The sequence below is a fragment of the Galeopterus variegatus genome, unplaced genomic scaffold, assembly GCF_000696425.1.
Source record: "Galeopterus variegatus unplaced genomic scaffold, G_variegatus-3.0.2 Scaffold545, whole genome shotgun sequence".
Classification (NCBI taxonomy): domain Eukaryota; kingdom Metazoa; phylum Chordata; class Mammalia; order Dermoptera; family Cynocephalidae; genus Galeopterus; species Galeopterus variegatus.
The window spans coordinates 23036-46203 of NW_007726656.1; the positions used below are offsets into that span (position 1 = coordinate 23036).

Here is a 23168-nt window from a genome sequence, read left to right on the forward strand (position 1 = left end):
ATTAAGGGTAAGCAAAGTGAAGAGGAAAAATAACACGGACAGAAGTATAAGATGCAGAAATGTATAGGTCATTATGAAACCCGGTTTTTTAGTATACCATCCTGACTGTAGTTAAGGGTTCAGGAGTTGATGCAGAAGGAAAATATTACTAAGAAAGTTGGAACCAGGGTGAATGAGTATGAACTATAATCCTGTCAGATTGTGAATTGGAGAGTGATAAAGGTGAAAGTGGTATTGCAACAAATACTGTGGTTTGGCTCACTCAAAATTCATTCCAGACTGCTTCTAATGTCCCTTCCTATAGCTTAGAGGCTAAAAAGCTATAAACCATTCCCAGATTTCCCTCAGCTCAGGTTCCATATATGATTTAGTGTCCACCAATCTTATGCACTTGCCTGAAACTTAAATTCAGAACTAAGTTAATTAAACAGGGAGAAAATCAGGGTATGAGGCATTCATTTGGCTGGAAGCAAGACATTCTGGTTCCAGACCCAGCATAAAAAAACAGTCAATTCATTTGGTCTTCTAGTCTCATGTTAGATGAGTCATATCACTCCAGTAAGTAAGGATATTAAATAGTCTATTTAATCTTTATAATTTAGGTTTATCTACACCCAAATAAGTATGTTTTCTACTATAACTCTACCATCCAAGCACATACATGTTTTTATACAAAATTTGCCATCCTTAAGCATAATAAAACTTTTCTATCCTGAAAATAGTCAGGGTTTGCCTTCAAATTAGCACTTTATGTTGTAATCACTTTCTATTTCCTGAGGAAAGGTATTATTAGCCATTTGTTACAACTCAATAGTTAAAATTTAAGTTTAAAAGGGTTGGCCCTATTTTAATGGAGGGATTCCCAATTTTAAAATAAAATCCTATAGTTTTTTATGCTCTCCTGGTCATTGCAGTTCTAGTGAGGTTCAAAGGGAGTAAATTAATCATTTTAAAAAATCTATTCTCACAGTGTGATTCCTGTTTTTAAAATGTGTAATTTCTAAGCCTCAGAGCCACAGATATTTTTCTTAAATGAGAGTTAATATATTTGGTGTTTCTTCCTTGAAATGATCAGCTGTTAAAATTGTCCTGGTCATTGTCATAAGAATTTTGTACCTAAATTGTAAAATATGGCTGATCTTTAGGAGTCTAGATCCAGTTTTATTTTGTTTTGTTTTTTTCTATTTGGTCTTTCCACACCTTGTTTTCCCCCCATTCCCAGTTATAATATAGAAAAGGAAATTAATTCCTGACCCTATTATGTCCAAACCAAAATAACTGCATCACTAAATGCACATAACACATAAGATAAATACCTAATATCATAACTCATTGTTACATTATTATTTAGCTAGTCTTTTCAGTGTTTTAAGATTTATATTGAATAATATAAAAGAAACTACTTCATGTTTGTATTAAATGCTAATTTAGACATACCTAATGTATTTAATAAGTTCTTTTCACATTGATTCTGTAAAAAATTTTTAATTAACTTCTAATAGTATAAAAATTCTTACTCTAACATATTTCAAAAGAATTGTTTATATTCTGTGGAAGAAATTCTTAATCTAATGTTCATTTTGTAGGTTATTGAAGACAATGGTGTTCGAAGAGTTGTTGTGGTTCCTCAGGCACCAGAGTTTCACCCTGGTGGTCACACAGTCATCCACCGTTCTCCGCATCCTCCTCTACCTGGTTTCATTCCTGTCCCAACCATGATGCCACCTCCACCACGCCATATGTACTCACCAGTGACTGGAGCTGGAGACATGGCAACACAGTATATGACACAGTATCAGTCTTCACAAGTGTACGGAGATGTAGGTAAGACATCTTAAAATATCTATTTTATTGAGTTGGATATTCTTTGCTTGGAAATCATCATAACATATAAAAGAAACAGCAAGCGGTAGTGATATCACAATCATTTTCTATTACCTAAGCACTGTGTTAGATACTGCATCCTCATGATCTCCCTTCAAGGCAGATGAGTAAATAGAAAATCAAAGAGGGGAAGTAACTTACATCATGCAGCAGTATTTAGTGGGGCTACATTTAAAAAAGGTCTTTTCTCCTTTCCTGCAGTCTAGGCCCTAAAGAAATTTTCAGCCAGGAACAGCCATGCCATTGTTAAATCCTGTGATGCTACCACACAAAGTTGTTAGGCTCTGTGAGGGATTGGGAGGGGAAAAAAAAACAAAAACAGAATAAGCCATAACCTCTGCCCTCAGGGAGTTAATACATTGCTGGGAATAATATACTAACGTGCGCACACAAAATAATCTTACTCTTTCCCGTGGCTTTAACCACTACCTATATACTAACAGCTCTCAAATTTACATCTTTATCCAAAACCTCTTCTTTGAGCCCCAGACTTATTTCTAACTGCCTTCTTGATAATTCCACTTGTATGTCTCATGCATCTCAGAGCATTTCTGAAACATAAAGCTCAGTTTTGGATCAACCTGCTTTTTCTGTGTCGTCTTCATCTTAGTAGGTGGTACTTCATTTGCTCAAATGAAAAACAGATGGTCAAATTTGATTTTTCCTCTCTCAACCCCTGCATCAATTGGTATCAGTTTTATTTTTGAAAATTTCCCCAAATTTTGTACTTCTTCACTGCTACTCAAATCCAGTCCACCATCAGCTGCCTTCCGGTTTGTTTTCTGTTTTTATTCTTGCCTTTAATAATTCATTCTTGTAACCATTTAAAAATGTTAATCAGACCATTCATCTTTTTAAAAGATTTTGGTTACTTCCTGTTGCATTTAGAATAAAATTCTAAACCCGTCCCCTAGACCAGGGTTTCTCAAATGTGCCACTACTGATGTTTTGGGATGGGTAAGTGTCTGTTGTGGAAGACAGAACTGTGCATTGTAGTATGTTAGGAGCATCCCTGGCCTCTATCCACTAGATGCCTAGCACACAACTCCAACCCCCTCTATACACCCCACCCCCCTGTGGAATCTAAAAATATCTACTGGCATTGTCAAATGACCTCTAGAGGCCAAAATTAGCCCTGGTTGCAAACCACTGCCATGATAAAGCCCTGCCCTGGGGCCCCTGACTGCCTCGACCCACTGCTTCCCCCTACTCCTTCAGTTTTTCCAAACCTCCAAGGTCTTTCTTGCCTCAGAGCCTCTGCACTTGGTTTTTTCTCTGCCAGGAGTGTTTCCCCTTTCCTGTAGAAGGTTTCCTTTTTCCTTTAGATTCCACCTTTCAGAGAGACCTTCCCTCACCTTATCATATCAATTGCTAGCACTGAAACCCATTCGTTTCTTTTATAAAACTTGACACAATTTTGTTGTTGTCATTGTTTATTTGTATGTCTGTCTCCTTTATTTGACTATAAGCTCCCTAAGAACTGAATCTTTTATTCATCACTGCTTGCTTCCCTTGCTCTTAGCAGTGCCTGTCACTTAGGCTCAGTAAATTTGTAGAAGGAATAACTCTAAAATTTAAATTAGGCAGCACAGTCTAGAGTAGTAGATATATTACATATCATATATATTTTTCAAACTTATTTCTGTTGCCCAAGTAATGCAGATTGATGCAGTAGGTCTGGGTTGGGCTTGAGATTCTGCACGTCTAACAAGCTCTCAGGCGATGCTCATGCGGTATCCAAGGAACACACTTTGTTTTTTGTTTGTTTGTTTGTTTTGTTTTAAAAAAAGATGACCGGTAAGGGGATCATGACCCTTGACTTGGTGTTGTCAGCACCATGCTCAGCCAGTGAGCGAACCGGCCATCCTTATATGGGATCCGAACCCATGGCCTTGGTGTTGTCAGCACCGCACTCTCCCGAGTGAGCCACGGGCCGGCCCCAAGGAACACACTTTGAATAGCAAGAATTTATACTGCAAATTAGTCTCATCCTTCTATTTTCTTTACTGCTAATTATGACTTAGTTTCTTAAAAGTGTTTGAGGAAATTATTTTTGAAAAGTAGATATTACAATTATTGTTATTTTGCATTGTTAAAACCCATTGTTATTCAGAGGAGATATGCATTAGAATACACAGATGGGATTCGTAATGATTTGAAGGAAAATGAAGGGCACACATCCACAAACTAGCTACCCAGTGGTACAAGGCAAGAGTCACATTGTATTTGGGGTTTTACCACCAGTGGTAGATTCTAATAACTGACAGCGCTGGTTTCCTAATCAGTAGCTGCCTCCATGACCCCTTTTCCAAGCACATTTTGTATATATTCCAAAGTGGGACCTGATTCAACATTTCACTGTCAGCAGTACCATTACTGAGCCTGAACTTTGCTAGACATTGTGCTCTTACATGTATTGTCTCACTTAAACCTCAATAAAATTCTGTGAAATATTGATAAAGAGACAGGCTCAGAAATGTTAAGTAATTTCTACAAGGTCACACTGCTAGTTGTTTGCTGAGGATTTTAACCCTCTTAGATCTGTTTGATAATAGGGTTCCTGCCGTTTCTACTATAACATTTTTTCCCCATAGCTGCTTTATTATCCTATTTTGAATAACAGATAAACTGTAAAAGCATTTGAATAACTACATTTAAAAAATACATACTAATTGATTTCAGTTGCTATGTTTTCTGTCTTTTTTGTTGAGATGTAATTTACCTAACAAAATTCACCATTTTAAACTGTACATTTCAGTGGTTTGTAGTATATTTACTATGTTATACAAAGTGTGCAATTCAGTGGATTTTGGTATATTCACTATATACTATATTCACTGCCACTACCTAATTCCAGAACATTTCTATTATCCCAAAAGAAACACTGTCTCTATTGACAGTCCCAATTCCCTCTTTCCACATTCCTCCTCCCTCCCCTTCCCTAATCTTTCTGTGTCTGTGGATTTGCCTATTCTGGACATTTCATGTAAATGTACATAGAATTTATGTATTTCATATAAAAATTTCATTAAAATGTTCATACAATAGGTGCCTTTTGTGTCTAGCTTTTTTCCCTTAGTGTAATGTTTTCAAGGTTCATCTATGTTGTCACATGAAGGAGTACTTATTTTGTTCATTCATTAGTTGATAGACATTTGGGTGTTTTTCAATTTTTGTCTGTGAATAATGCTGCTGTGAACATCTGTGTACAAGTTTTTGTGTTGACATATGTTTTCACTTCTCCTGTGTATGCACCTAAGAGTGAAATTGCTGGGTCATATGATAATTTGATATTTAAATTATTGAGGAACTGCCAAACTGTTTTTCACAGTGACTGTACCATTTTATGTTCCCACCAGCTGTGTAGAAGAGTTCCAGTTTCTCCACATCCTTGTCAAAACTTGGTATTGTCTGTCCTTTGATTAAAGCCATCTTGGTGATTGTGAAGTTTTCTCTCTTTATGATTTTAATTTGCTTTTTCCATAATGTTGAGCATGTTTTCATGTTCTTATCAGCCATTTGTGTATCTTCTCTAGAGAAATGTCAATTCAAATCCTTCATCCATTTTTTTTTTTTTTTCCGTGACCAGCGAAGGGACCGCAACCCTTGGTGTGGTGTCGCCCACACCACGCTAAGCCAGTGAGCGCACTGGCCAGTCCTATATAGGATCCGAACCCGCAGTGGGAGCGTCGCTGCGCTCCCAGCGCCGCGCTCTCCCGAGTGCGCCACAGGGCTGGCCCTTTCACCCATTTTTTAATTGGGTTATTCGTCTTTCTGTTGTTGAGTTTTAAGAGTGTTTTATATATTCTGGGTACAAGTCCCTTATCAGACATATGATTTACAGACATATTCTTTCATGTTGTCTTTTCACTTTCCTCATGGTATTGATGCAAAAAGTTTTTAACTTTGATAAAGTCCATTTTATTTTTTTTTATTGTTTGTGCTTTTGGTGTCTTGTCTAAGAAACTATTGCCTAATCGAAGGTCATGCAAGTAAGTTCTCATGGTATACAGTAGTGCTAGGCATTTATAATTAACAATAATTTATTGTATGTTCTCAAATGGCTAGAAGAGAGGAAGTCAAATGTACTCATCACAAAGAAATGATAAATTAATGATAAATGTTCTAACTACCCTTATTTGACTATCACACATTGTATACATGTATTGAAATATAACTCTGTACCCCATAAATATGTACAATCAATACATTTCACTTAAAAAGTAAGTTCCTTTTAAAAATTTAAATAAAAAATAAATATTTTCTCATTACAGATTTTAAATATTTGTTAAAAATAAACTCGGGAGAATTGAATTAATATTTATTGATCATACTGACTTTATTATATTGCTATGTGACTCTTATTAGAATGAGTACATTCTTCTGAATCACACAACCTTGAGTTTATAATATCAGAAAATGTAGGGCCGGCCCGGTGGCGCACTGCTGTAGTGCGCCGCTTGGGAAGCACGGTGGCGCTCCCGCCGAGGGTTCGGATCCCGCATGCAGACCGGCCGCTCACTGGCTGAGCGAGGGGCGGGAGCAGCACCAAGGGTTGCGATCCCGTGGCCAGTCCTGGTCCGGTATGGGCGCGACACTGAGGGTTGCGATCCGTTGCTGGGCACGAAAAAAGACAAAAAAAAAAAAGAAAATGTAGTTAATATTTTATATGTAGGTTCTGTTATTATTAAGTAAATGAACTTGCTTCTTTTTGCTAACACCTAAAACTTTATTTTCAGTGATCGTTTGCTTTCTTGAGTCACAAGGGAATTTAGGCAGGCAGTGGTTTTCTTTTTACCGTTTTATATGTTTGAAGTTGAAAGAAATGTGAAAAGTAATAGCTACAAAAGAATAAAAGAAAAAGAACTGTGGACAGCTCAGTTAAGTCTGATTCCTCACCTACAATAATTAAACATACCACCAAGCTGTTTTCTCTGGAGAGCAATAGTTGGGAAAAGATGAAGAAAATAAATGTTTCTGTAAATTTACTTGATATGTATATAGTCAAGTCAGAAAGCCTGGTTCTGTCAGTTCATAGAGACACAGAAAATGCTTTGTTTTGTAGAATTATTCTTCAAAATATTTTACAGTAAGTTTTATAATAGATTTATTTCCTGTTCTTCTCTCATGCCATAGATTTATTTGGAAAAAGTGGTATTTTTAACATTTGATGTTTATTTCTTTCTAGATGCTCACTCAACACATGGAAGGTCCAACTTTAGAGATGAAAGATCTAGTAAAACGTATGAACGTTTGCAGAAAAAATTAAAGGATCGCCAAGGAACACAGAAAGATAAAATTAGCAGTCCACCATCATCACCCCAGAAATGCCATTCTCCCATAAATGAACATAATGGACTTGTTAAAGGGCAGAATGCTAGTGGCATAAACACAGGATCAGCAAAAAACAAGTCAGGGAAAGGGAAAGGTGGTGCACAAGTTGATACAGAAATAGAAGGTAACTATTTAAAATATTCAAGTATTCTCACTGATACTTTTCATCATTATTTAACCTACTAAAACTGTATTCCAACCTTCAGTCATTTCATCACGGTCCAAATAAACTATAGATTGACTCATAACCTAGTATTTCCTAAATGTGAAAAAAACTTTTAGAACCTAAATTGTTACCAGGCTGCTGCTTTTGACAGTTTGGGAAACTTCAATTAGTAATTTCACATATTTTGTTAATTTTACTGATTGAGAGAAATTTCTATTTGATAGAAAACTCAGAGAGTAGAATAATGGTTATGGTGGGGAGGGGAGGAGGAAAAGTGGTGGACTGACAGGTAAAAAGCTATGCTTGTACCCTAAGCAAATCATTGTGCAGTATATGCATGTATTGAAACAACACACTGCCCTACAAATATGTACAAGTAAATGTTAAAATATTTTGAATAAAAAAATTTAAAATAAAAACCTCAGATACCATTAATCCAGATTCCTTTTCTTCTATTTTGGGGCCTTTGATAAGGCTGTGTTGGTTTTTTTTTTTTTGTCTTTTTTCGTGTCCGGCAACGGACCGCAACCCTCAGTGTCGCGCCCGTACCAGACCGGGACCAGCAACGGGATCGCAACCCTCGGTGTTGCTCCCGTACCTCGCTCAGCCAGTGAGCGGGAACCGGTCCGTATGTGGGATCCGAACCCTCGGTGGGAGTGCCACCGCACTCCGAAGCAGCGCATTGTAGCAGTGCGCCACCGGGCCGGCCCAAGGCTGTGTTGGTTTTTATGAAAACTTTACTTCTCCCAACTTCTTTATGTATAATTCCCTGACAGCAACTGGTTATGTCATTTACCAATCTTTCTGTATACTCTGTAGTTAGAATATTCTCCATTCCTTTCTTCAAGAGGTCTTTTCTCTTAAAATCCCTTTGTTTCCCTTGGATCCTTCCCCTGACCTATGACTTCTACCATGTGAACTCTGAGCACTACTTTTTGTATATACTAGACTCAATCTCTGTAAGGTAAATATAGGCTGGTTTTACAGCCTGTCTTCCATATGCCTACAATGTGCAGTTAGTACACAGGTACTTGAACTATAAAGTTAACCCTCTTACTACTGCTTATCTTTACTTCTATACTTTCTATATGTGTGTCCTTTTGGGTTTCTTTGATACTGACTATATTTGTTTTAACTTCTAAAGGTAGACCATGTCAAAATTTAAAACAGTTTTATCAAAAATGACTATGAAGTGTACTAACATGCCTCTTCATAAGTACCAATAACCACAAATTTCTCAGTCCTTGAATATGCTTATCTAAATTGATACTCCTGATTCTTACTATACTGAATTATCAAATAGTGCAGCTAATTAATATATGACTACGAACTAAGTTGCTTGCAACTTTGAAGGGGAAATACCAAAATGTAAGCCATGCTAACTCTTCCCACCTACCTTTTCCTTTAAATTCCCATTCTCTACTAATAAATTTTAAATAATTCTTTAATGGCTTCATGGCTTGTGTATTAATGATATTTACAAAAATGTTGCCTGGTCATTCTTTTCGGCACTGATGTTTCAGAAGAGTTAAGCTAAAGTTTCATGTCTATCAGTGGTGGCTATAAGTTATGGTCAAACCAATCATATTCTTATTCAGGAAACAAAAATTAAGGCATGTCATGAAAAAATATTCAGTTAATTTATTAAGAGGTATGAGATTGGCAAGTGAGAACTTTCCAGAGAGAGAATTTTTTTACAATTGTGAATAAAAACATGCCTTATATAAGAAAAGTGTACTGGTTTATACACACACCATGCACGCACACACACACACACACACACACGCACACACACACACAGTGGTGTTATAATTAGTAATCACAGTTAAATTAGAAATAGAAACTGAAGCTGAAGAATGCTGAGGAGCCACAAACTGCTGAGTATGAACTAAGTAGTAAAAACTTGAAAATAAAAGTCTCAAATACCAACCTAGTTTTAGAAGACATATTTGGGAAGGAGAGGGGATTGCATTTAGGTTCATTTCTTTTTTTTAATTTAAATTTCATTTTGTTTTGTTTTTAAGAAAAAGATGAAGAAACTAAAGCATATGAAGCACTTCTTTCCAACATTGTCAAACCAGTGGTGAGTATCTCATATATTTTCTTGGCATTTATATTTAGTATATTCATATAGGATTTTGGTATATTTTTATTCAGGCCTTATTTAAAACTTTATATTAGAAGTGTGAGGTCAATAATGGATCAATGCAGGTCTGACATAAAGAGAGATACATTGATCAGTGAAGCAGAATATTCAGATAAGAATCATTTTTTTTTTTTGTCTTTTTTGTGACCGGTAAGGGGATCGCAACCCTTGGCTTGGTGTCGCCTGCACCACGCTCAGCCAGTGAGCGCACCGGCCATCCCTATATAGGATCCGAACCTGCGGCGGGAGCATCGCTGCGCTCCCAGCGCTGCACTCTCCCAAGTGCGCCATGGGGTCGGCCCAGAATCAATTTTTTAAACATAGATTTTATATACACTAAATGACATTGCAGGTCATTGGAACAGGAAGAGCTCTAATAGTGTGGAGGCAACTGATTATCAGTTTTTTAAAAATCCATTTATATTATTTCCACATAAAATATATCCAATTAATTCCAGAAGCTTTAAAAAAGAGTTAAATAAAAAATATCTACAGGAAAACTAAAAGAAAATTAATATTTCCCATCCCTTTATAAGTGTACATGTAATAGAATAAATCAGAAAATCAGAAAAAGGTATGGCAGCAGAATTGGCTACATAAAATTTTGTGCATATTTTTTTTAAATAACCTAAATAGTAAGTAAAGCCTATTTCCTGCTAGGAAAAATATTAACATCAAATATGACAAAAGATTAATATTAAATGTTTATAAAAATTAAAATATTTAAACTCATTAAGACCCCAAAGTTTTATTCATTAGTAATCAAACGAAATATAAATTAAACTTCTCTGAAACTGCAATGTCCCATTACTCAATAAAAAACTATATAAACAAAATGTTTGCAGCATTAACAAAAAGTAAACCAATTAAGGAAAGCACGGATAAATCATGATATTTTTACTGGGCAAAACAATATAACCATTAAAAAATATGATTATGAAAACTGCAAAAATATGCAAGGATGCTTTGGACAGAAGGGGAAAATGCTGGAGACCAAGCAATTTGGACACTGTAATTATAGCCCTGTAAAGAAAAAGACTTTAAGAAAAGAAGAAAAAGACAAGAAGGAAAAATACCGAAATATCACAGTAATTGTTAATTAGTCTTTTTCTTTCTCTGCTTTTTGTAAGAGCTATAACTTCACTCCATTTTAAAAACAAACTACAAACAAAAAAAAAGAATAGTTCCAGGGATGATTGCCTAATCTGATAATTATGGACATTGCATCACAATACAAATATTCTCCTCCCTGTACTGCCCCCCCCCCACCCGACCCCCAATAAATAAATAACAAACTAACAGAAGTGGCAGTGATTAAGATTGAATCTTGAGTATATTTATTACTAATATGTGAACTCTTATGGTAAAAGATGTAACACATAAATAAAGAATAAAAATAAATCTCCTTTACCCACTTCTCCATCTTCATCGTGCCTAACAGTTTGGATTTCCTTCCAGTCCTGTTTTAGTTCATTTGTGTGTGTCCATCCATCAAAATATAGTTTCTTCTTTTGTTTTTTTACAAAAATGGGGTCATACTATACTCTGTTGTTTTGTGACAAGTTTTTTTCACTTACTGTGCTATGCCTTAGCAATCTTTCTATGTCATTGTTATTCTTTGAAGAGCTGCATAGTTATTCCTTCATTCAGAAAGTATTTATCGAGTCCTTACTATATGCCGGTATATAAAAAATATACAAACAAAATACTGTGTATGGTAAAGAGTGCTATTATAGGAATAAGGTAATGTGATGAGTTACTGAGGAGGTGGGGGAGTTATGTTAAATAGAGCAATCAGGAAAGACTTCTCTGAGCCTCTGAAGAGTGAGAAGTGTAAAACTTGGAAGGAATGAGGAAGAGAGCAGAAATAAGTAAGCATGACAAGTTGGACAGATAGAAAGAACCGTTATTATGGGAGTGTAGTAAATGGGGGAAGGAATAGTATGAGATGTGATGGAAGAAGTAGGCCATAGTCCTTTTTCAGCCAGGATAAGGCCATTTAACATTGATAAAAATATTTCTTGGTTTATTTGTTAAAAGAAAGAAATTAACATTGGCAAATACTATTAACCCTACCCCAATAAATTCCATGGTCAAATATTTTATGCTAAGTTATCTAAAAATTACTTTGCTCTATTTTCAGTATGAAAACAGATTAGAAATGTTATTTTTATCATTTTATCCACAAAGGCTTACTTTTTTAATTTGCTGTATTTTAAGAAGTTTCTATAAACCAGTCCCTCATTGAATAGGCTACTATGGTTCTACTTTTTTTTTTTTACAAACCCCAAATTATAAATTTGGATGCCCTAGCTTTTTTTCATTCTTATTTGTTTTATCTTAGGAATGGAGCATATACATGTAAATAAATGTAAGCATACACAGAATTATTTTATTGTGTAAGTTTATTGGTGTCAGGCTCTGTTCAAAGTGCTTCAAATTCATATGTGCATTATTTTCTTTAATTCCTATAACAACTCTATCTGTAGTATTTTTCCTATTTTACAGAAGAAGAAACTGAAGCAAGAGTGAGGTTTAATAAGTAGTAGCAGAGCCAGAATTGAAATTCAGTCAGTGTCCTTTCAAGAAATATATTTGTAAAAATGAATATCACTAGATTTATTAGAAAAGGAATTTGGTAGCCTTAATAGGTTTGATGTTTGAGTGACTTAATAGCTAATGCTGTAATATTATCATACTATATAATATTAAAAATATAATTTTCAAACACAGAAAGTAAAGCTTAAAACAATTCTTAAAGAATACCTTGCTCAGTGTTATAAGGAAGATGTAATTTAGTGAAATAATAAACCTGTGTCATAAAACTCAAAATAATGCTGATGGTTTTATTTTGCTTTGTTTTGTTTTAGTTTATGTTTACAGTTTGGGTAACTATGCCTCTTTGACTAAATAACTTGTGAGCTGCAAAGTACAGGTCAGGGTTTTTGCTTGGTTGTTTTTGTGTGTTTGGTTGTTTTGGCATGTTCTAGTTCATTTAGAGAACCAAATTAAATGTATTTGTTCACTTATTCATTCCATAAATGACCGCTTACAAAATGCCAGACGCTCTGCTACAAGCTGGAGATAGAATGGAAAGCAAAGGACAGATACATCCACTGCCCCAGAGCTAGTTTAGTAAACTAAGCATCATGCAATAAATGTAAAATTATAACTGTGAAGTGCCAGAACAGAGAGAGAGAGTGCTGTCAGAGTGTATAATAGGGGGACTAAACCTTGACACGGATATCAGAGAAATTTCCCCAAGGAAGGATGGTTGAACTGAAATTTAAAGGAAGAGTGGTGGTTGGGCATTGTGGGCAGGGGAGGGAAGAATGTGGAGATGGTATTGCAAACAAAGTAACTAGCATTTGGAAAGCACTGAACATGGTACATTTGAGGAACAAACAAAATAAGAGGAAAGAAAAACTCACTTGTGACTATAGTGCAATATGTAGGAGAGAACATAGCATGCACTATTGTCATAGCTGTTCACACAGGTGTTGAGTGACGTGGGACAAGTCACTTAACATTTCTGAATATGTGTCTTATTCCAAAAAATGGAGAATAATGGTATTGTATACGCTCGCATGCTTGAAATAATTAACTGTATTAAAAGTGTTTGTCTTGTCATTTGGGCTTTGAAATTTTTCTGAATCTTATTTCTGTCAAAATCAACTGACATCTTTATTTTAATAATGCTTAAAATTAAATACATCTTGCCTTTTACTTATTACCTTCTTACTTTCCAAATCATTACCCCTTCCCTTTCCCTTTTTATGGGTTACTAGAACTATCTGACTCCAGGTTTCCTTAGGCTCAACCTTTGAGTTATCTTCAGAATTATTCTCATTTCCTAATCCCCATGATCCAGAGAAGAATCATGCATTTTCGTTTCTTGTGCTTTAATATGTCTGGAAATCCAGAAATTAGATACTGAAATGAGATACTGCTATTTCTCCATTCTACAATATTTGTCAAAATCCATAAAACATATATATTGTTCTGAACTCTTTTAATAGTTAGCTTACTAGCTAGACTTGACTTAACTTGGCAGGCAGCTTTTCTCAAGGGTAGTTTTGATCACTACTGACAAAGACCACAATCCACCTCAAAAAATAAAATATACTATACATAATCCAACCACTTTCTAAAACATCTATTTTCATTTTTGCCTATTATCATTTAGTCTTTGTCAATTCTCATACATTTTTACACAGTCATATCTATTTTCAACTACTCCTTAGAAATGGATTCCGGATGGGAATATTGTATAGTGGGGAAAGAATTGCATGTTCAGGTCCTAGTCACTTGTCAAATGACCTCAAACAAGTCATTTAACCTTTCTGAATATGTTTCTTCTGTACAATGAAGATAGTTGTGCCTTGTTTTGCTTACCTTAGGCGATAGTTGTAAGAATCAAGTGAGATGGATGTAAAAGCAAATTTTACTTCTAAAGAAGTGTACAAATAGGGCCGGCCCGGTGGCGCACTGGATAGTGCCCCGCTTGGGAAGCGCGGCGGCACTCCCGCCCGAGGGTTCGGATCCCACATACGGACTGGTTCCCGCTCACTGGCTGAGCGAGGCGCGGGAGCGACGCCGAGGGTTGCAATCCCGTTGCCGGTCCCCGGTCCGGTACGGGGGCAACACTGAGGGTTGCGATCTGTTGCCGGACACGGAAAAAGACAAAAGACAAAAAAAAAAAAAAGAAGTGTACAAATAGAAAACATTTCAGATTATTTCCAATTCTGTATTTTCAACCCTTATTATTCACCTCTTCCTCTAGAACTACATCTCTTCAGGCATCCTAAAGAATACGCAAGTTGAAATGTTTTGCCAGTAGCTCTAGAAAACCAAATTCTTAATCTTCTTTTCTATCTTCTCCTTTGTTGCTCTAAAATGAACAAGGAGTTGGATTAGATCCCTTTTGTTTCTGTTCCCTTTCAATATTTCCATCAGTGAACATTTCCCCATTCAGGTTGCCCTGGGTCACAGCATCAGTATCATCTTACATTTCTTCTCTACCTTTAATTCTCCCTGTACCAAATTGAACTCCAAGCTTTATCAATTCTTTCACTATAATTTTCTAAGATCCACTGTTTCTTGCTGCCCCCCACACAGAGTACTACCTCAGTCTTCACACAGGAATTTCACAGTATGCATGTGGGAGTCCACCTTCCTTTCTTCTATATAACTCTTTGTTATCCACCTGAAACCAGCAACAGAAAACAGTATTTTTAGGCATCATTCACACTACATCCATTCTCCTTGACCTCCGTGCAGTATTTGACACTGTTGATCCCTTACTATTTCAAAAACTCTTATCACCCTTGTCTTTCAAGACATAACTCTCTTCCTCTTTCTCTGATGATCCTTTTAAGGTCCTCTCTCTCTTCCTCTCTGCCCACCCCTCCACCCCCCATCCTTATTCTCTAGTAGTTCTCATGGGAGTAATACTACCAGGAAGTTTTTTAAAATGTATGCACATGCCTTGGAAAAACAGCTTTCAGGTATAAGCTTGAGAACATAAATTTCCCAGTCCCATATTAATCACCCACCTCTTTTTTACCAAATTATATCCTATACCAAGTCCTTTAAATTCTATGCAAAATTTACTTCTCATGAAGTTTTTCAAAGCCGACCCCAGTGTAATCACTCCTTTTGCGCCTTAACATTTCTGTGCAAGTAATAAAATACCTTTTTTTTTTTTGTCTTTTTCTGTGTCCGGCAACGGATCACAACCCTCAGTGTCGCGCCCGTACCGGACCGGCAACGGGATCGCAACCCTCGGTGTTGCTCCCGCACCTCGCTCAGCCAGTGAGTGGGAACTGGTCTGTATGTGGGATCCGAACCCTCGGCGGGAGCACCACCGCACTACCAAACAGCGCACTGTAGCAGTGCGCCACCGGGCCGGCCCATAAAATACCTTTTTAATGAGTCGAAATCAAAAGTTTAAAACGGAGTGGAAAAATTTTAATTAGCGATGTGCCTTAAATCTGTTTTCTTAACTATATTTGCTAAAGTCAACATAGTATTGGAAGTCTGTTTAGTTAATTAGAAATACAGGTTAGTTAAAGGCTTAGTTAATAATGTTTGCCAATGTTAATTTCTTAGTTTTGAAAAACGTACAGTCATGTGAGATGTCAACTTTAAAGGACATTGGGTGAAAGATAAACAGGAACTCTGTGTACTATCTTCCCAGTGTTTCTGTAAGTCTAAATTTATTCCAAAATAAAAGTCTTTTAAAAAATACTATATTCAACTATGGTAAGCGTTCATCTCAATCTTTTACATAAATGCCTACATCTCACTCAGCCCCTCATTTTGTAGATGAGGCCTAGAACACTAAGAGGTTGATAGTTCAAAATTGCCAAGCAAATTAGTGGCAAGTGCCTTCCTACTTAATGTTTTCTCTGTTGCCTGTATTTTTGATGAGTAGTCAGTACCCACAGAGCCTGATAACATAAGCTTCATAAAGTAGATCCCCGTTAATGCTATTGATTGACTCACCTTCAGAGTCCTGTTGATGTTCTCATAGTTCAAAATAAGTGTGATTATCACATAAAATCAAGAGACACTTAAGGATATACATATATGTATGGTAACAATATGTTTGGTTTTTTGTTGTTTGGTTTTTTTAAAAAAGAAAAAACCTCAGTTATAGTTTAATAGCCAAGTAGACACTGGTTAATACAAGGAATTGTTTTATGTCCATTGTAAACAAAACATTTAAGACTTTAAGACGGTATTGCAGTAACGTATTACTTTTCCTATGACTTAACATAAGTAAAATAAGTACAGTAATAGTTTTTTAATTTATTCATATTTCAAGAACTTTGAAAAGTAGAGAAAGTTATTCTACCTAATTCAAGATAGAGGTAATCCTCATCCTAGTGGTTATTTGGTTTAGTTTGGTTTTATATTTAGAAACGCTAAGGTTATTTTAAACATATATCATTTTAAAGCAAGCTTTTAAATAAACGCCTACATATAATCTGATCTCTCTTACCAGTTAATCTTAAACCTTATCTAATCTCTAGACTTTTTTTTTCTTTATTAGGCTTTTATTATAAAAGTAATATGTACTCATAAAATGTATGACACAATTAATTGAAACTTTGTATTTTTTTCCTCTCACAATTCTCCCTGCATCCCACCACACACATACACAAAATCCCCAGTGGTAACAATTAGTACAACAGTACATTTTCAGACATTTTTGTGCATTTTTTAAAAATTAACACATCTACAGTCATACCATATATTCTGCTTTCCAGCTTTCCTTTGTTCCACTATTACATAGCACCAAATATATTGACGAAATCTTTAGATATCAGCACATATGTCATGGTAATGTGTTTAGAGGCTGTATTATTTACCATTATGTAGTAAATGCTCTCTATTTCCAGTTTTTTACCATTAATAATGTTGCAATAAACATTCTTAAGTGCATATATTTGTGCACTTATGTGAATTCGTAGGATATTATCATCAAAAAAAATTCCTAGAAGTGAAATTCCTGAGTCAAAAAATAAACATGTTTCAAATTTTTGTAATGGTCCCCAAGTTGCTCTACACAAAGATTGTACCAATGTATACTACCATCCACATTTAAGAGAGTGCCCATTTCTCCAACACTGAATGTTATTAGCTTTTTAATCTTCCCCTATCCAGTAGATGAAAAGTGGCATCTTGTTTTAATTTACATTTATTTAATTATGAATGCAGTTACACATGATTTATACGTTGTTCATTTATATTTGTGTTTTTTTGGACTGTTGATGTCCTTTGATTATTTTTCTCTTGAGTTTTTTGTTTTTTTCTTGTAATAACACTTTCTAAGTTGAGGAAATGAACCCTTTCAAATATGTCACCAGTGCTTTTTTTCCTCCCATTTTTTTCTTTTGACTGTGTATGTCTATGCTAATAGTTTCGAATGGACTGAACTGGTCTTTAAACTTTTGTTGAACTCATCTGCTCTTTCACAAGTTATGTATCTCATCTACAAATGGGCAGGTTTCTATTTGTGAATCATTTTATGTAAGTATATACAGGTATATCTTACTTATCTTGAAAACCCATTAGATATTTGTTGTGCACATTACAGTTGTTTCCAAGAGCTTCTAAATGTTCTGATTTTGCAGGCCTCAGACATCCAGGCAAGGACAGTGGTACTTACTTGGTCACCACCTTCCAGCTTCATAAATGGCGAAACAGATGAGACTACTGTACCAGAGCTCTATGGTTATGAAATTCTGGTCTCGAGTACTGGGAAAGATGGGAAATACAAAAGTGTATACGTGTAGGTATTTGTTACATTTTGCTTCCTGCCATAATGTAAGTTAACGGTTTATCATAAAGAGCTTATTACTGATTTGTTCTATTTTTCCTTCTTTGTGCATTTATTTTAAATCTGTAAGTGATAATGATTTCAATGTAAATAGTTGTAACACAGGCTGGTACACATTTCTGTCTGTACTCCCTCAGAGTACTATTATTTGCCAGTACATTCAGTTACTCAGTTTTTTTATTCCCCCGGTAGGCTCCCTCATAGTTGTTTCAGTATTCATGTATTCTCAGTGCATGAAATATAAATTTTAGTATGTAGAACCCAGGACTAGAAATGGAGAACTCTTTAATTGTGAACTCATGAAGTACAGCATTGCTCCTCTAAGGATTTGGATATAATTCTTATATGTTAAAATTCATATCCTATTATAAAATGAATTTAGCACCAGTGTTCCTCATTTGTACGTTGGTATGCGAATAATCATATTTTAAAAACTTATCGTAGTTCTTTTTCCTTGGTTTAAAGATATGTTATATACCACAAAGCCATAGAAAGATTCAGTTGCTAAAATTGACATTTATGACTATTTTAAAAGAAATTATTTTTTGGTCATTATTCATATAGAAGTTGCTTATTGCAATGAAAAAAATGAAGGATAAAGCCAATTATTAGTTATAATTTAAGCACCGGGAAGATTGTAAAAGTTAGTCATTTGAATGATCATAATTAACAGAGAACACTAGCTACATCAGCTTTCTTGGTATTTCTTTTCTAAAACTAGCTGGTAAGGAGAAGAAAATGAAACTGCCCCCAGTGACTCTTATCTAGTCACATAAGGTTATAAAAATTTTCTGTCTCCTCTCTATTGAGTTTTTCTTGTGTTTTGTTCTATTCATATTTCTTAAAAGAGACAAACCTACCTAAGGCGTAAATAAAGGATGAAGGACCATCAACATAAAGGTTTCTTTTTGTGCTAATGACTTTCTAGTTAGATGTGGCTGCTGGCCAAAAGGAACAATTGGTTTCCATTTGTACCCTGAACAGGGAGCATAAAGAGGGACATTAGTCACCTCCTGTATCCTACACCATTTTAGGCCTCTCTCTGAGGTTGCTACCTCAACTGCCCAGTTCACTGAAGTGTACTTTCAGCAATGAGGCATGTTTATTTCTCATCATATTTACTCGCTTTGATTTGAGAAACAGGGTAGCTGGGAGGCGAGGAGTGGAAGTCCATAAGTTGAAGAGGAGAGAGACTTGGTAGAAGGAAATGGAATATAGAAAGTGATAAAAAAAAAAAAAAGAAATAGAGAACAGGCAGGTTTGTGGCTACATACCCAAATAATAGTTATATCAAATGATTATTTTAAGATACGTGTTGTATTTGAAAATGTAATAGTGGCCATGGGAAAAGCTTTACTTTAAATTATGATTCTCTTTTTTTGCTTATCTACTCATTAAACTGTAACATTTTAAATAAAGTTCATGTTATTTTCTAATAAATGAAATTGTGGCAGACTCCTTGTAAAAATTCGGTAGTTTTGCTTTCAATAGTACATGGTTTTGTTCAGTATTGGAATTATGTACAAAATGGATTTTTAAATCATTGAAAATGATTCCATTTCTTCAGTATGCTAAATATCTTCCATACTTCCACTCCAAGAAAGAAGTCTGGCTTATACACTTGATTTGCTTAGCACTTTTTTTTTTTTTTAAATAGTATGCAGGTACATACTTAAGTTTGGCACATATCTCAATTGTACAAATTCCATATTGGTGGAATCGGAGTGTGGTTACAGTTGGTAAAGTAGTATAATTTCAAAAAGTACCCAAACTATAGTGTATATAATGTATGTCCTCTGGAAATGCTTTATTTGTCAGACACTGAAATATTACTCTTTTTTCCCCCAGAGGAGAAGAAACAAGTGTCACTTTAAATGATCTCAAGCCAGCCACAGATTACCATGCAAAGTAAGGAACTCCTACATGCTACTTTTATATGATATAGCTTAGTGTTTTGTTTTGTAGTTTTTTTAATAATGATTTCCTTAAAAATCGAGGATACTATTTATTAATTTTGGATTAAAAACATAGATTTTGTGGACTTCTGTTTTTCTCTTGATACAATTACCAACATGTTCTCAAAAACACAAAACATTTAACTCAGATGTTATAGTGAAGAGTTAATCACTGAGTTTGTAGGTAGGGATTGAAATGAGTCTGTAGAATATGTCTATAATACCTAATTTAGCACTAGAAACTTGTCCCAGCTTTTGAAATTTTTATAAAACAATCATAAATAATATTTGATCTATACTTATGTATTTTTACTACATCTTGTTTTGGAAAGAGTTTGGGGTATTAAAACTCAATATCACATTTAATAGAAGTAACATAGGGCCAGCCCGTGGCTCACTTGGGAGAGTGGTGCTGATAACACCAAGGCCACAGGTTCGGTCCCATATATGGATGGCCAGTTAGCTCACTGGGTGAGCGTGGTGCTGATAACACCAAGTCAAGGGTTAAGACCCCCTTACCGGTCATCTTTAAAAAAAAAAAAAAAAGTAACATAGATACTGTTTTATTTTATACAGTTCTTCTAGGATACCTTAACAAAATTTTATAGACTCTAGGGCCTCCCCAGCTGGAGCCCAATATAACACATTTCATCACCTCTATTTTTTGGCGGCTAGCCAGTACAGGGATCCAAACCCTTGGCCTTGGTGTTATCAGCACCACTCTCTCCCAAGTGAGCTAACCAGCCAGCCCCTAATATTCATATTTTCTTGATAGAATATTTAGAGGGCACCTTTACTAACTTGTAAGTACTTTAAAGTAATATTATTGAAAGTAGGGTACAGTGACTCTGCAAGATAAAACTGTTTATTTTTTCACCATAGAGTCCAGGCAGAATACAATTCTATAAAGGGAACTCCTTCAGAAGCTGAAAGCTTTACCACCTTGAGCTGTGAACCTGATATACCTAATCCACCAAGGATAGCCAATCGGACCAAAAATTCACTCACTTTGCAATGGAAGGTAAGAATGTTCTGTAGAGAATAGTATTTCCAACTGGACATTTACTTCCCTCCCCACCAATAGTATTAAATTTCAGTTGTTTCTGGAGACAAGAAGAGCTTTGAGCTAACTAACTTGCTCTTGCTTTTTACATTTAAGAAACAAATGCCTACTTAATATATTTAAAATAACGCTCATGTATTTTTTATTATGTATAAGTATAGCAAACAAATTGATTTATAATTAGCAGTCCTTACTATATTGCATGTGATGACATTGAGATTTGCAACAGTGATTCTCAACCCACTACTCCTTTTCATAATATTTTATATTGATGCCTTTATATTCTGAATTTTTTCTAAAATTAATCATAATATCTTAACTAGATTCATGGTTTTAAAAATATCAATATGATGCCTTAAAGGAAGAATAAAGCTATTCTTAATGGGATAATAAGTATTTTAATGTATGTATTTGGGCCCAGCTCCACAAGAAGATATAATGGAGTGGACAGACACCGTACGTACAACTGGTAATTCAAATACCACAGACAGCATTGCCACTGGTGACATGATTTTCTAAAGTGGTATACAGGTTTTGGTAAATTTCTGAAGAAAATTAAATACAATCTTACCCAAATTGCACAGTAGTTGCATTTTGGGAAAATTTAGTGTTTGATACAACTGTACAAAAAATACCTGTAAAGTATAGGTATAGTTTGAGGCTCTGATAATTATAAACACATATGTGGACATCCAGCAGGACATTCAAAAGTCCTAGAGAAAGGAAATGGATTGTCCCACACTTGGCTGTGTCAATTTAATTATCTACTCTTACCTCAAAAGCCAAAGTCAGGGCTAGCTTTCCTTCTGAAAGGTTTTGAAAATTTGGGGCTTACTACTTGCTCAGTAGCTTGTTCGTCCCTAGTTCTGAAGATACTAGATGCTTTTATAGTTAAAAAGTACTGTTAGCACATGTAAGTCAAACAATTATGGGTATATAAACATTTTTATATGTGATAAAATGTATGGCTAATTTTATGTCACTACAGTAGCATTTTACTTATGAATACACTCAGGCCCTTTCCTTTAGAAGGGCAGTTGGGGGGCAGCAGCTTAGTGTCATTCATGTAGGTTAGAATTTCTATAGTTAACAGTTCTTTATTCCGAAAATAATTAAAATTCAGCTTTGAAATTATTGCCTTTAACAATATCCCAATAGCCCTATTATAAAAGATGTAGGTAGTGCTACGTCTTCAAGTTGCCCACACATTTGCCCAGGCCTAGACCCTTCTAGAAATGGTCCTGTGTACACACACAGTAATCAGCATGGTTGGAAAAAGAGATGTCATTGTTACTGTTATTGGAGATAATATTATATACTTTAGAGTGGTTGGGAGGATGAAACAGATAGTATCTTTATTGCCTATAACACAATGACTAGAACATAAAAACATAACTACTATTTTTATTATTTAATTTTAAAGATGAAGAAGGGTTGGCTAGTTAGCACAGTTGGTTAGAGTTCAGCCTTGTAACACAAAGGTCAAGCATTCAGATCCCTATACTGGGCAGCCCATAAAAAAGAACAAAAGAAAAAGAATTTTAAAGAGGACGAAAACTCGCTTAGAATAATTTAGTGACTTGAATATCTGGTCCTTTGGCTCTTCTGCCTCACAAAATCTAAAAGTATTCCTATGGGGGTAAACATAGGATGAGAACAGTGGCATGGATTGGCACTTGAGAGAAGTATTTTATCAACTGATATTGTTTAGAATTGTCGGTGCGCGATGACAAAGCTGACTGAAGTTGGACTTTTACATTTCTGTTAGTGTTCAACAAATAATTTAGACTTCCATGTTGTAAAAGACTTTATTAAAAACTTAATGATCCTCAATTGCTATTTACATAGTTAGCACCATTACATAATAACTGGACAGAGTCCAGAAAATCATGGAAATAAGTTCTCTGCAGGACTATTTCAAAAGTTAAAATTAAATAAACACAACAAGGGGGAAAAATTTTTTTAATCAAAAGTTAAAATTGTTTAATTTTAACAAAAGGAGTCATAAAGTTAGTTGTCTTCAAATATGTGAAGTTACAATGAGGACGGGGTAATCATTTGTTCCGTGGAGAGGAAATGAGTTGAAATTGGAGGAAGAAACCCCAGTTAGAAATAAGGGTGAAATTCTTAATCTCAAGAGTGATTAAATACTGAAATAAAATGCCAAGGGAGACTGCATTGTTCACCCCTAAAGATGAACAGGTTACTGAGTCAGCAGTCTCAGGTAATCAGTACATGGAGTGTAAAAGCAGGGATGCAGACAATGTGCCCTC

The 23168-nt window shown here is 35.3% G+C and overlaps 1 protein-coding gene across 1 annotated transcript in view; it reads left to right on the forward strand.

Moving 5' to 3' along the window:
* FNDC3A (fibronectin type III domain containing 3A) overlaps positions 1–23168 on the forward strand; it is a 74078-nt gene that overhangs the window by 15030 nt on the left and 35880 nt on the right. The window contains exons 3-8 of the mRNA XM_008569923.1: positions 1587–1824; positions 7073–7342; positions 9409–9467; positions 17672–17829; positions 19726–19785; positions 20715–20853. Coding sequence (XP_008568145.1) covers positions 1587–1824; positions 7073–7342; positions 9409–9467; positions 17672–17829; positions 19726–19785; positions 20715–20853 — 924 coding nt within the window. The remainder of the gene's footprint in view (positions 1–1586; positions 1825–7072; positions 7343–9408; positions 9468–17671; positions 17830–19725; positions 19786–20714; positions 20854–23168) is intronic.